General features: G+C 43.5%; 2 protein-coding genes across 3 annotated transcripts in view; one reads left to right on the forward strand and one right to left on the reverse strand.

Moving 5' to 3' along the window:
- The window catches only part of Plxna2 (plexin A2), a 196799-nt gene that overhangs the window by 131481 nt on the left and 49657 nt on the right, over positions 1 to 15661 (forward strand). For both annotated transcript variants that reach the window (XR_015635158.1, NM_001105988.2), the window contains exons 9-12: positions 2038 to 2152; positions 10058 to 10258; positions 12016 to 12112; positions 14889 to 15079. Coding sequence is in view for 1 of the 2 variants with exons in the window: in NM_001105988.2 (NP_001099458.2) it covers positions 2038 to 2152; positions 10058 to 10258; positions 12016 to 12112; positions 14889 to 15079 (604 nt within the window). In the remaining variant the exon portion in view is untranslated. The remainder of the gene's footprint in view (positions 1 to 2037; positions 2153 to 10057; positions 10259 to 12015; positions 12113 to 14888; positions 15080 to 15661) is intronic.
- LOC134481549 (uncharacterized) overlaps positions 1 to 15661 on the reverse strand; it is an 87527-nt gene that overhangs the window by 65149 nt on the left and 6717 nt on the right. The gene's annotated exons all lie outside the window — the stretch shown is intronic.

The following is a 15661-nucleotide window of genomic DNA, read 5'->3' on the forward strand; positions in this document are numbered from 1 at the left end:
TCGTCCCTCTAGGGAAAGACTTGTTCAGTAGTCACATCGAAGTCTCTCTAGCAGGGCTAGCACATGTTCATTTGAATGGCAGTCACCACAGCCCATAATTTCATTTCTTTGGCCCCACCCTAGTACACTCTGTCCCCAATCCTAAAGCTAGGATGGTAAGAGGAAGGTCCTGACCTAGCCAATTGGCAGTGGCTTTGAAGGCAGGTGCAGTGGGTGTGAAAGAGTCTGCTATGCACACAAAGGAGGATCGGCATAAGAAGCAGCATTCTTCCAATGAGAGGGCCTGGGCTGGAGGAGGCAAAAGAGATTTAACTTCAGTGTGCAACATATTCCTCTTTAATATACGTTATGAGCAGGACACAAGAGGAACAGGAAGTAGAAAATATGTAGAGGCAGCCAAGGCAAGGCAAGGAGACTGAAACAGAACTAGATAAAAGTGACCACTAACCCACTACATTTCAACCCCCAATAAACCAGCTTGAGAATTACACACTTTTTGGAGGGAGGACCTGTCAACCTTCATAATCTGAGACAGCTATAACAGAATCTATTGTTTGTGAGATAGCAATCCAGTGTGAAGTCACCACATTTGGTGATGTATTTCTATGTCAAGAAAGATGCTGTCACAAGCAGCAAGTTTTAGCAGAGAAAAACAAGTCTCCTTGACAGCCAGGATTTTATTTTATTTCTCAACATTATCTTACCCTTCTCTACTCCTGGCATTCTATTAAAAGTCACAGTATCAAGTTTACCCCCACCCCGTTTTTAAGATGGTAAGCTGGAATCCTTAGACAGTAAGTGACCCAATGATAGTGACAGAATCAGACAGTAGAAAACTCAGGTTAGAGTCTGACAAATACCGTTTCTTTTACACTAGGCTATATTGGTATTTTACTTGTTGAATCATATATATTATCAAAAATCTATTAGTAATGGATACATGAAATAGCATTGACTCAAACTCAGAAACAATTTTAGACATGACTGACCTTGGTTGTGCTGGCTAGAAAGAATTCTTTCTAGGGTGTGTGTGGACCCAATTATCTCATACTATGTCTTACTAGCCTAGACCCTTGAATGGAAGCCCCTACCATCCAGACTTAATAAGGACCCCACCAGGTGGCGCCAGATTTCACTTATTTCTGTTCATAACAGTTTAAGTATAGTTCTGAAAGGCTATCTTACAGAAACTGAGGAGGAGGAAGACCAGAGCTCTCAGTACATTTCTATCACGGTGCTCTGTACACACACACACACACACACACACACACACACACACACACACACACACAGCCTCCAGATAAGCCCAGAAAGAAAGAAGTGCTCACTCTCTCTGGAAAGAACATGTATGCCTGTACCAAATTGCGAATAGTCAAATGTTATTCAAGTTGTTGAAATAATAGATGATTTAACTTCTTAAAAATAATGATTACATTTAACATTATTCTTTAGAAAAAAAACATTTCCCATACATTATGTCACAACACCAAACAGCCCTGAGAACTACACAGGAATGTTTTGTAACAGACAGATGAAGAAATGTTAATGCAGAGAGTGAGTGACTTACTCAAGATGACATCAGAGCTGGCAGCAGAATCCAGATAGAACCAGATCTGCCTGACCTCTGCCTCTCTGCTCTTTCAGCTAGCTACTCTGACTGATAACCCGTAGTATACTGGCATTAACTACCGGCAATTAGAATTTTAGAAATCTAATTCATAGTATTTACCAATTTCTGTGGTTTAAATGCTCTGACCATAGTCAATTTCAGTCCATTAGAGTAAAATTCTAGCTTGCAAAATTCCTGAAAATATAAACTAGGACACCACTGTTTGGTAGGTTAAATTACTCCCACTGCTGTCCCAATTTATTGCTGTGTTTCTGGCTCCATGAACATCTCAGATGCAGAACCCACGTTCTCAGTCCTAGATTGTCCACTAGTTCACCTTCCCAAGAATGAGATGAGAATGTAAGGACAACAGCCTTCCTTCATAACAGGCCTGTATGGCTGGCCCTCTTGTTGTCTCCTCCTTGCAGGTGCCTGTCCTGTGTTAACAGCGCCTTCCGCTGCCATTGGTGCAAGTACCGGAACCTCTGTACACATGATCCCACCACCTGTTCCTTCCAGGAAGGCAGGATCAATGTTTCAGAGGTAAGAACATTCTCTGTGGCATAACAACATTCCCAAAAATGCAGTCTCCTTGCACCCTAGATGATCTGTCCAGTGGCTTAACCATCTCTTGTCCTGGCCTACCTTGCTCACCTTATCAGAGATTCTGCATGTTATAAATAAATGATAATATAAAGTTCAATAAAGCAGCAATAGAAGGTCCCCAAAAAGAGGCTAAATCTGCTAGACTACTAAGACTGTATTCAAGAGTGGAAAGGTGATTGCTAGTTGAAACCAAACACTCCGAGGAAGCATACCCAACAAACAGACCCCATGCTCTGAGAGACTGTAATGAATGCTGTCTATTCTTTGAGCCTAGCTCTTTGCTTGGCTGTAGACTTACTGTGCTTCAATAGAACATTCACTCTCACCCATTTTTTCATGCCAACTTTTCATCCAACTCTAAAATTCAATGATTCTTTGACGCTGATGTATTACTGGGTGGGTGGCCTTGGAGACAGAAAGAAATCCAGCTAGCAAAAAGCACCGAGCATTGCCAAAAGTCCTATTATATTATCTAGTTGAAGCTCCTTCCCTAAAGTCTGACCTGCTTTTGTCATTGATACAGTGAAATATCATGTTCATCTTTACTGTGAATATTCCACTTAATACCAATTATTCACAAAGCTTGGTTCTCTCACATTCCCCCATATGCTTCAGCTCCATGAAGCCTGCCTCTCAATTCCCTTTCTTTTGTCTATTTTTCATGCCTGGGGTAGCCAATTAGAACTAGACAACTAGGACCTTGCACACACACACACACACACACACACACACACAAATAAACACACACACACACATACCTTTTTCAGTATTTTAGAAAAACTTGCATATATTAATGAGTGGCTGTGAAATTTTCATATACTATTGTAGCCTTTCTAGATATATCTCCCTCCTGCATTGAACTAGAAGATGCTTGAAAACAAAGGCCATATCTTATCTTTAAGCCTAATACTTTACCAGTGAATATTTGTAGAATGCATACATGGGGGGTGGTGCAGAATGGGGTGAACTAAGCCTAAGTGATGGGGACTGCTACTTATCAATGATAATCTAAAATTAATTTCTTGGTTCTACCAATCTTCGTAGATGTGTTGGTTGCTTCTATGGCTGAACATAAAATAGACCCTGAAGTGTTTTTGCAAACAGATATACCTGGCACTCAACAGCTCACCCTTTCTGAAATGATCTGTATTATAAGCAGTTTTTTTTTTATTAACTTGAGTATTTCTTATATACATTTCGAATGTTATTCCTTTCCCGGTTTCCGGGCAAACATCCCCCTCCCCCCTCCCCTTCCTTATGGGTGTTCCCCTCCCAACCCTCCCCCCATTGCCGCCCTCCCCCCATAGACTAGTTCACTGGGGGTTCAGTCTTAGCAGGACCCAGGGCTTCCCCTTCCACTGGTAATAAGCAGTTTTTTAAAAGTACAAGTTGTCTGTCTGTATTGAGAGTAGCAGATAACAGCTACTAGTTATGACTCCATAACTAGTATTTAAGACAGACCCACTCACAGCTGCCGCAGAATAATAGAGCCAAGTATCCAGTCCCTGGGGCAATCTAGAAAAGATTCTAGTAAAGGCATGCTAGAATGCTACATTAATCTTAATGGATACTGGGAATTAATTCCTGGTCTGGGATTCTGCAGGAGTTTGAAGCCAGCCTTCGTGGGATAGGGGATTGAGTGCAGAAGGTTTGGAGTAGGAGCTAGCACAGCCTAGGAGGCAATGAAAGAATGGCCATAGGCAGCAAGCCACTACAGAAGAGCTAAGGGCAGGTGAAGGTTAATAATCACTTTCTTTAGAAAGTGGCTACTGAAGTTACAAAGTTCCTTCATAAACTGGAAGAGGAAAGCTGGAACCCAGGAAGAAGCTGGTGTGGATCAGGACAAAGAGCAACTCTGTGTCTCTAGAGACTACCCTTTCAGGCAGATAGAAATCCAAAGCCAAGACTGAGGGTGACCTGCAGCTGGAGCAAGGGCAAGCAGATTGTCATAGGGAGCAAGACAAATAAACGATGGTGGGGAGGCCTGAGGGCTGAGCCCCAAAAGAATAATTGGAAACAGGCCCAACCCCATTCACCACAAGGAACCACTGAAGCATAATTCCTCTTGAGTAGCAGGAGAGAGATTTGAGAGTCCAGAGAACTGCCTCTGGGTTACTCAGGATTAAATGATTACCAAAAGACCTTGGGGGCAAATGCAGACTCACATCCCCTGTTCAGTCTAACTTCCACTTTTTAGTATCTGTGCCTTGGGTATCTTGCCCTCGTCTCTTCTTCTCCCCATGTCCCCATCAGAGGGCAGATGCTCTCTTGCCCTTATACATGCTGGCTGTTGGCACAATACTGGAACTAAATAGAGGCTGTGAGGGAAGCCCAGAATCCATCCAGCTGTTGGCTTGACTCAGCAAAGGAAATGGAGTACAGTTTCCTAGCACAGTGGCTAGGGCCTCTTTCTCAAAGTCCTAAAATACAACTGAATCTTTTAGTCACAGCTGACAACACATTTCTTCTTAAATATTGGCTTACAGGCTCAGCCTTTTTCTGTTCAAAGCTCTGCTTTAGGGGACCTCATTCCCCAAAGTTCAAAGAATAACAAGAGTGCATGAGCACAGCTTGGGTAAAGTTGTTTTAGGGACTGTAAATCCCTTAGATATCTTTTTAAGGTTGCTAGAATATCTTTTTACCAATTCCTTCAAGCCCCTCCTCCAACCTTGAATCAAAATTTCATGCCTGTATACTTGGTAGAAGCAATGTATCACTGATTAGCACCACCAATTAGCACCACCGATTAGCAACACTGCAACAGTCACGCCTCATGTGTTCATAGTTCTGCACCTGTGGCACAATTCTCAGTGTGCCTTCCCAGGACTGTGCCATCAGCATCACCTGCAAACTTGCTAGAAATTCAAGTTCATGGGTGCTATCCTAGACGAAGCTAAAGAATGAGAACCACTGACAGATGGCATTTCAGTTGACTCTGTAATGCAGTTTCACTTAACTCTTATTTGACATCTATAGTAACCAGGAGGCCAACAACTTGGAGATATTCCTCAGGGCTATGGAAAATTAAGCATCCAGAAAAATCTGACTTATTTGCTCTCTCAGAAAATTGGAACCTGTGAGCTTATTGGTCTCCATGGCCATGGTTATGCTTGTAGGCTTGGCTTTGGTCTGACCTCTTGCCATTGGTCATGAAGGCTCAGTTGTAGATGGACCACCACAAAACTATCTCTTAAAATGGAAATACTTCCCATGAAAGAGTCAGAAGAACCATATTTCAGAGGTTGATCTACCCACATCCTTCCAGAAACTCCAGGGCCAAATCCATGCTTAAGCCTGACAAGGAAGAACTGACAAAGCACATGCAATTCTACAATAGAGGCATACTAGCTTACATCTATTGCATATTTTCATGTGTACATTACTTTGTGAATAAATTTCATTTAGTCTTCACTATTTATTAAGCTGATTCTGTGACAAATTAAGGTTGAATATTCCTCTGATTGTTGGTCGAAGAAATGAGAATGTCAGAACTCAGCCCGAAGTGGTTTTGAATAAGCTTGAATCTCCTGACTCTGCCATATTTGTACATACCCAAGAAATACACAGTATTCATATCAACAGTTCTTAAAACAGCCTGTTACCACACAATCACTGTGTATCGCTTCTTTGTTAATCTAGTTGCAGGTATTACTGACTCCATTTTGTACCTGAAGAAGCAGAATTTCATCCAGAGCATCTCTCAAGCCCTTTGAAGGGGCTGAGCTTCATCTTCTCCAGGCCCTCCCTCAGTCAGAGTCCCTCAGCTTTCTGACAGGCTATCTAAACCTCTGTTTCTCAGCAGCACAGTGTTAGCAGGCAGTGTGCACAGGAATCTGTACAGCTGCCAGCCTTGAAGGCTCATATCCCTCCATAACTGAAAGAGGCCTAGTGAGATGTACACACATAAATATCTTTTTTACACCCATCCCAAGGGGAAGATAGAACCAAATAAATCCGATTAGCTTACCAGGAAGCTAGCTGCTCTCACTCTTTGAAGTCCAGTGGGTGAAGATAATGCCATTTCCACATGGAAGGAGTCCTTTTGAGGACCAACAGGTCTTCAGCATTGAACTAGGGGAATCCCAACCAAAGTGTACAGGCATCAAGGCAGTCTCCCTGCCTCTTACTGGGCCCTGGGGTGTTCTCAAACAGGACATCTGATCACCTTCATTTAAACGGAAACACCTGCTGAAGAGGCTTGACTGCAATGTGAGGTATTAAGAGGAGAGAAGATGACCTAAGCTTGTTGTTGGGAAATCTACAGGGTCATCAGTATTTGACAAATTTGACGAACATCTTTATATTCTACAAAAATGTTATTTATGGTTATTGATCTTCTTGTTCTTAGGACAAAAACACCGTTCTCTCTCTTTTGCTCTCTCCTTGCTCTCCTCCTCCCTCTCAATTTTTTCCTATTCCTTCTTATTTAACCCACTCTCACTCCATCCCATGATTTTGTGTGTGTGTGTGTGTGTGTGTGTGTGTGTGTGTGTGTGTGTGTGTAGAAACAAGTGGCATAGGAATGGCTTTAGATGGGACATGTTACCTTCCTAAGCCCCAGAGGTATCAACTTTCCAGCAACACTGAGACTTCTTGGCTGTCAACTCTCCTGACTCATCCCTTGATCTCACCATTGCCATTTCTACCCCCCAAACTCCTACCGTTCACTCCTGACCTTATGGATCCATCTCACAGAACAGGTCTGAATCTTATTTGCAGCCAAAGATGCAGATTGTGAACTTGGAATACCAACCTCTTCTTTACTTTACACTGGGAATAGAAGAAAAGTCCTTTTCTACCTGACCCCAGAGCAGCTGCCAAATAAACGATGCCCAAAGCATCCTTTTGCTTCTAGGTCAGTGTTGAGCATGTTTTGGCATTAGGGAAGAGTCTATTCATCTATAAAACTAGATTTTAAAAGCCTAAAAGAGCACAGAATTTTTTAAAATTCTAGATTGTTCTTTGAAAATGTATGACCCATGGATAACTCCTGCCCATAACTTACCTTCCTCTAAGCTGGATGACCATTGGCACATATTAGAATATATTCAGTTATCACTCCACAGCCAAGGGGACAGGAACTGGTTCCAGAACCTTTACAGATTCCAAGTCCCTTCTGTTAAACAGTGTGATATTTTCATAAAACCATATACATTTTGTCCTCTACCTTAAATGATCTCTAGGTTTCTCAGAACCTATCACTCTGTGTCAGTGCTATATGAGTATCTGCTTTCTTTATTTGAGAAAACATCACAGTGGGGACCATGTGTGTATCTACTATATGGATAACTTCTGTTTTTCAAATGTCTTTGGTCCTTGGCTGATAGAATCCATGGATACCGAGGGCCAAATATGGGGAGATTTTTTTTTTTTTGTCATCAAAGATATAAAGGACACTACAGTCTTATTTGCTGACTAGAGATATCATATTTCCAAAAGCATATCTAGGCCCCCCTGAAATTTAAATTTGTTCTCTGAACTCATTAGAGAAACAAGAACTTTTTATAGCAACTGATTCAAAATCTGAACCAATCAACATCTATCTATATGTGTGTCTGCCTTTAGGTCTGTACATACATGCATTCATACACACACATGCACACACATATACACACATGCACACATACATACATACATACACACACACACACACACACACACACACACACACACACACACCATTATAGATCAGATTTATTTCTATCATAAAGTCTAACCTGTTAGATTCTAGCTAGATTTTTAGCTGCTGGCTGGATGTGCTTCTTTTCAGGGGGCTACCTGGGTTTCCTGAGTTTCCTGGCTATAAATCTGTGAAAGACTCTGTCAAAAGTGCCTGCAGGGGATGAAAGCAAAAGATCAGCAAAGAGCAGGTTTATGAGTCGGCAGCTTGAGCAACTAACTCCTAAACTAGGCCCCATCTGTTCTGGGATTCCCTATGATCCTGTCCTCTCAGAAAAACTGCTTGCTGGAGTCTTCCTATGCAGTAACTTGTAGGCAGGAGTGGCCAAGCTTACCCTGAAGTCTTTCTAGTCTTCCAGACAGGTCTCAATAGGAAATTCTGGCTCCAGCTCTGTATAAATGGACATACTACTCAAAAGATATGTCTGTGCCTGTAGGTAATTATGGAGCTCCAGAACCATGACTACAACTACCAGTTGCAGTCCCAGCTTGAGAACAAATTGCTTCTCAAGTTTACCTTATTTCTTACCAGCCTCCAAATTTGGAACTAAAAAGAAACTTCAAAATTCTTTTGTCTATTGCTTTACCTTCCCCTTTGCAATCACCCTCCTGCAAACAATGGCTAAGTATCCACTCCATTTCTGACATAAGATGAAGACTTAGGATGTGGGGTGGAAAAGTTCAGACTCAGTCCTTGAGAAGATCACAGCCCAACAAGAAAAACAAACCCACCGGAATTGTGGCTCCACAGACTCAGTGCAAGCATGGGGCAATACCCAGAGTTCTAGCTGAAGTTACTGCAGGACAGGGTCCGGCCAGCTTTCCTGAGCCAAGTTGGAAGGCTGGGTAACAGATGATTAACTATCTGATTATGTTGAGGTAGAGCAGGGGACAAGAAGAAGATGGCAGCAGTCAAGAGGAGTTAATCTTTGATAGGGAGAAAAGTGTGTGCAAAGACCCAGATGTGTAATCAGTATGAGAAATGGCATGCTAGAACTATGTGTTCAGTATGTCCATACCATGATATACAAAAACAAACAGATTTACAAGCAAGTAGGGACCAGAGTATAATAGGCCTGCAACTGGGATCTGAAAAAAAAAAAGGAGGGACTGTGTCTGTCCACACAAAGAAGCTGGCCAGTTCTGTAGATCTACAGTAGAGATTGTGATTATTCAACACCCTATGATGGCTTCTGGAATCCAGTCTCTTCTTGGAGACTGTCCATACCTTTCAGAAAATCCAGCAGTTTTGGTATTAAGGCAGCAAATACCAGCAGTACCTTCTACAGACCTTTTGGCTACATGAGCCCCTATACGTTCCCCCAAACCCTTTCAGGAACTAGTGTCCCAAGGACAGAGAATGTGGAGGCCCTGCAAGAACTCCCAAGAAATTAGAAATGTTTCCATGTGAAGAATTTCCACATCTGTCCTGCAGGCAACAAGACTCAGATCTTTGCTGCAGGAGGACAAACTTGACAATAAGTGTGATGTTGGACCTTTGCCTCCAGACATAGACTGAGCAAAACTGACCTCTCCCATCTCTCTCACATCCTTTTCCTGGCCCTTCCCTAGTACAGTTCCCTATTTGGGTTTTGTTTTCCAAAACAGCATAGCATTCACAACATGGTAATGAAATGAGATGAAAAGCCAGAGCAAGTATTCAGAGAATAGCTGGGGGAGTGGGGATGCAGGTACTTGATCCACCTCCTGGAAGGGTGGAAAGCCTGGCTCAGCTGGAACTGAGAAGCTGAAGCAGTAGATATCAGCTGCCTCAGGCACCAGACAATGTAAAAGGCCAAGGGGCTGGGGAACCAGATAAAACCAGAGGTGGGGTGCCTGAGCTAGGGACATGAACCCACGGAGGCTCTTTCATTTAGTCTCCAGAGATAAAACCCACAGTTTGCCATACCGGTGTTTGAAAGTTAATTCATAAATTGTAACACACACCCAAAGACTAGGATGGCTTATGGAATGGTGTTGATAATATCCACGCCCAGCAGGAGGAAAAGATTTCATCCTCCCCACTGACTCAATGTGTCTCTTAAATAAGGTGTAGCTCTTCTCATGGGCAACCCACCAGGAAACAAGAAGGTCCTGTTCTGACTCAGGTGAGACGAGAGCTCTGAATTGAGAACTAATGAAGCTCTCTGCTTGCTCACTTAGGACTGTCCACAGCTCGTGCCCACAGAAGAGATTCTGATCCCAGTTGGGGAAGTAAAACCAATCACTCTTAAAGCCCGAAACCTGCCCCAACCCCAGTCTGGCCAGCGAGGCTACGAATGTGTGCTCAACATTCAAGGGGCTGTCCACCGGGTCCCTGCCCTACGTTTCAACAGTTCCAGTGTGCAGTGCCAAAACAGCTCGGTAAGCAGCTCACACCAATGACAAGACCTTAGATCATGTAGCATCACAAGCAGCATATTACCAGAGACAGAAAAACTTGCGAGCACCCTGAGCTGTTGAGCCATGGTCTCAGAGGAGAGAGCTCCCAAGAGAACCTTAATGCCAGAAGCTGAGATTGGGGGACTCTTCTGAAGTTAAAGAACACAGTTTTGCCATTGGGAAAGCTTCTGCCAAAAAGAACCGATCCCACCCGCCACCCTATCCACATTCAGTATGTGGTGATACTAGAGGGCTTCTCTAAAATGAAGATGGACAGGAAGGGGTGGGAGGAGAGGAAGGAGATGCAGCTTTTTAGGAGCCACAAGGGTTAAACCTGCCCAGGATGGTGGACAGAAAGTGAGGTGTTTAATTATAATTTCAGCCCAGAGAAGATCTTTTTATCTGCCAACTCCCTGTCTCTGACTGTGGGGGGTCAGCTCAGAGATGAAGGGCTTGACAAAGGTGTTGAGGAAAGCTAATTCGCCTGGGAGAGATAAAGAGAATCTGGGCCTCTTATCAGGGAGCTGTCAGATTCTGGGGTCACAAGCATTTGATAGAATTTGTAATCGGTGCCAAGTGCACAGGAAGACAGACTGAGAAAGAGGGCACAACAAAGGAAGAAGGCAAGGGAAGGCTGAGCAGGAGGGCAACGGTAACATGTGCTCCAGAGCTAAGACTGGTTAGAAATGGGCAGACATAAAGAGGAACTGCCCAGGAGACTTAATGAAGCATTGTAGGAACTGGGCCACCCAAGAGGTCAGGAAGGACTTGAAAGTACTCTGTGAGGTCAGAGCAGGAGGCTCAGCCCCTGATGGGGGCACTCTTTTTCCTGCTGTTCTAGGAGTGACCCAGGAAGACATGAGCCCTTCCTTTCTTAGACACTAATCCAGGTAAAATCTACCTGCAAAAGGAGAGGAGGAGGCTGGGGAGGTAGCACAATTAGTGGGATGCCTGCCACCCAATCATAAGGATCTGAATTTGGCTCTCAACCCTGGCCTCCACAGGCACATGAGCACACATATATTTATGCATATATATGCATATATATATGCACATATGCACAGAAACACACCAAAACCTCATCACATACACCTAAGAGATAGACCAACCAACCACTCTACAACCGTTGCCACATGTTAGACCTAGTTATAGGTACTAGGTCTGAGAGAGCAGTGAGGACATTAACTTCCTGTCCCCAATCACATGGACTCTAGAGAGAATAAATGCATGCATAAAAGAATGCATTGTAGTTCTTGGAAAGCGCCATACTGAAGACAGAACATGGCAATATAAAGAGTACAAGGGTAGGAAGAAGCAGGGGATATGTGTGTTGGGGGAGGGGAAACATTTGTTTATTAGCCAGGATATCAGAAAGGGCACAGGGAGGATGAAAGAGAGTAAGACTAAATGAACAAAGGTAAGCTCAAAGGTTGGCTGTTGTAGGGAGAAAGCAGCATTCCTTTTGAGTTACAGACTCAACATATATACAGAGAGGGGCTTCAGATAGTGTGTTTAGAGCTAATGGATTCAGCAGGAGAAGGAGTTGGAGATCTGAGCCTTTTCAGATTTCAGAAAGAACCAATGGATAAGCCAGAGGCTTATGCTGGCTCCTGGTGGCTTTATTGACTAGAAATCAGGTGTCATAGGGTCTCCTTAGGCAGCATGAGGAATTGCTTTGCACTCTGGCTTCCTGTGACAGAGAAACTTGAGAGATCTGTGCTCCTATCCTGTCCCTGCAGTACCAGTATGACGGGATGGACATCAGCAACCTAGCAGTGGACTTTGCTGTGGTGTGGAATGGCAACTTCATTATTGACAACCCTCAGGACCTGAAAGGTAAGCAACTGCCTCCAGGTGCAAGTTTGATCTTTTCATGACCTTGGGAAAGGTGGGGATTGGAAAGATCAGAGCAGGCTGCTGCTGTGCCTTGAATAGTACACTCCCTCTGCCAGCAGAGTTCCTTGGAGACTCCTAAAGCAACATTTGAAGCCACCAAAGGAGTCCTGTTGGGAGCCCTGTTTTATTACAGCCAGAGAATCCGCCAGGCGGCTGCCCACTCTCTGTACTGTTCTCTGGTTCCTGGTGACTTTGAAGTATCTTTGGAACCTGACCTAGGAGAACGGCAGACAGAGCGTCTAGAAAGCTTCCCTAGAAATGGAGATAGTACTCTCATTCAGGTTCTCCCTCCCATGTTCTCAGCCCTGGTCACTGTCACAGCACAAAGAAGGCTTATTAGTCCTGAGACCAATGGGGGATTGGCATGCTAACTCAGGTTCACACCAGAGCAGAGAAGCTCAGAAAGTGGGACTGGATTGGAGCAAGAGGGAAATTCTGAGGCTCTTGCCCTTTAAGCTCACATTGCATTCATTCAGAAAGCAGGTCCTGGCAGGTCCACCCTCAGGGCAGCTATTCAGAATGACCCAACTCCTAACACTTATAAGACACTCATTAGGCAATTTATTTGAAATTGTTTTTATTACTTATCTCAGTAACCCTAAATGTGTCCTGTTATTATTCCCATCCTATAGATGGTGAAGCTGACTCATATTGTAAGTGCTGAGATAGTCTGATTTCAGAGCTGGCATGCAAATTAGTACACACACACACACACACACACACACACACACACACACACACACGGCAGGAGGCATTTAAGGGGAGAGTAGGTTCTGTAGTTGCTTCAGTATCTATGGAATACAAGTTCTTGTCCCAGGTACACCATTACAGTCAATATAACAGGTAGTTTGTGTTTACTTGTTCTCAGACTAAATTATTTTCATCACTAGAAGACAGATATTTTCCATGCTAAGTTAGATCAGTTAAATCCCAGAGGTTGTACCCAGAACCTGAAGGGAAATGGCGATCAGGTCCAGACTGGTACATCAGACTTTGCTGACATCTACAAGGCTGTATAGGTGCTCAGCCAGCCTCGGCTTACCTTCCTACTTGTGTCTACCAGATCCTCAACATCAGAGAAAGCTGTACATGAATTGGGTTCAGTGGGCCACTGAGTTTAAGTACCCACGTTCTCAAACTCAGCAAGCCAAGTTTCATTGCTGGTACTTCTGCCTGAACCATGAAGGTTCAGACTAATGGTGGCACCTCTCTACATCCTACTGTCTTCACACAGTCTATAGAAAAAGGAAAGCCCACTGCCTAGGGTCTTACTGAGTATCTAAGAAGCTCACAGTTAAAGACTCAGATTTGTAAATTATTCACAAGTACTTGTTCAATTTCAGATTTCCTTTGCCTATCCTGTGCCTTGGAGACCACAGGTGTAAGACTTTTGAGGGCTTAGAGTGCTGAGTAGTCTGTGCAGCTAGGATAGGGAAACTAGACAGAACTGAGGTGTCATAGAGTGCTATGGGAAAATGAAAAGTGTCTCTCCCCTTGGGCATACATATGACCTCTAGCAGAGGCACAAATCCAGGTCACAAAATCTTAGGACAACTTGGCTGGGAAAGATGAAAGGTGGCTTTCTGAGTGATTCCTCATTATCCACCAGTAACCTCCAGGATACCCACATCCAATGGCATAGTATTGACACATAACCACAGATATCTAAATCATCTCTAGATGACTTACACTATATGGTTGAATGTAAATGTGGAGAAGACAGTTGTTACATGCTAGTCATCAAGTAATGATAACAATATGAGTCTATACATGGACAGATGTAACTACTTCTAGAAGCTGAATCCAACAACTGATTATATTCACCTAAAGTATTTACTTGGATCTGTGAATTCTCAGTATTAAACCCTGAGCTCACGACACAACTACACTTTATGACTTGTTCCTCTAGGGCCTCCAAGATAGAGAAAAATCAAAGCAAAATGCTTACGGAATGATCATGTAATCTATCAGGAACTAGTTTGTCCTCTCTGGGAATACATTCTTCATCTATGCTGGTATGAATAGAGTGGTGTCAATCTTTCCTTTCTACCATGCCTCCTACTTCAGCCACTTAGACTTTCTTTAAGCACGAGCTGACTCTGTTACCAGACTCACACAGTTTCCAGGGTGTCAATTGAAATTCCTGTCTTCTCAGGACCCAACATCAGCAGCACAGGAAGCTTGAGACCAGTATCCATAGTAAGCTGGGAAAGTCACTACATCTTTTTGAGCTTCATTCAGTTTTACCTGCAATGAAGAAATGAGCCCTTATCTCTCATTTGTGAGAGACAGCTCAAGAGCACTGTTAGAGTTCCAAGAAAAGATAATAGGTGTGTGTATAGCATCTAGTATATCACAGGCACGGCCAAGTACACACTATACAACATCTCTTTCAAACCTCCCTACAGCCAACTATTATCTCCATGATAAATATAGATAAACAAGATTTGGAGAGGTTAAATACTTTGTCACACTGCTAGGAAGTAGAGAAGCCACAATTAAAATGGATCTGATTCAGTCCAGGAGCAGAAACCTTTAACTTTTTATTTTCTGCTGTACCTCTAGATGAGGCACCCTATTCATTCTCCATGCTTTCCTCTTGCAGGGGTTTGACCCCAATGTTGTCTATGGTTGGGGCAGATCTCTTGCACCTACAAACAGAAGGTATGTGGTGAGCTTCTGCAGTCCTATCTATGATGGCCTCCTCTCTTTGCAGTACACCTCTACAAGTGTGCAGCCCAGCGGGAAAGCTGTGGTCTCTGCCTCAAGGCTGATCACAAGTTCGAGTGTGGCTGGTGCAGTGGGGAGCGCAGATGTACCCTCCGCCAGCATTGCCCCAGCACTTCTAGCCCCTGGCTCGACTGGTCCAGCCACAATGTCAAGTGCTCCAACCCCCAAATCACAGAGGTAAGTCTCCAGCTTCTAAAAGAAAAGGGGACAAGTCAAGGACATAGGAAAGAAATACACTTATGGATGAATTCCTGAACAGAGATGGAAGGTCTTATGTGTATGGACTATGTTCCGTGCCCTGCCTTAGCCCAGCTGCATGGCTAGGCCGCTGAGCCAGGTAGGGACAAGACATTGACTCCATGGTAAAGGAACTTTTCAGAAAGCAGCTTTAGCTTTTCTCATTGGAGGTGCTATCTGCGAAACTATAAGTAGTTCAGAAGTGCAAAATTGGAAACTGAAGAAGTAGAGAGACCATATGTTAGCTTCATGCTATTTCTCAGTGTTTTGCCTTGGTCCCAATTGGTTTTGGGATAAATAAAGTAATTAATTACACTAGGTAAAATGATGTTTACAAAATAGCAAATTGCAAAGGAAGATGAGTTAGTGATATGGAGAGAAAGAACAACTGCTTGGGTATGAGTGACCTGGAGATGCACAGCTGGGTCTTGGGTTGCTGTCAGCTGCTTTCCAGTCAGTAATTGTCAATTTTCTTTGAATCTCAATTGTGTATTCCCTACTAAGAACAAAGGCCTTGGCAGT

The sequence above is a fragment of the Rattus norvegicus genome, chromosome 13 (genome assembly GCF_021556685.1).
Source record: "Rattus norvegicus strain SHRSP/BbbUtx chromosome 13, alternate assembly SHRSP_T2T, whole genome shotgun sequence".
Classification (NCBI taxonomy): domain Eukaryota; kingdom Metazoa; phylum Chordata; class Mammalia; order Rodentia; family Muridae; genus Rattus; species Rattus norvegicus.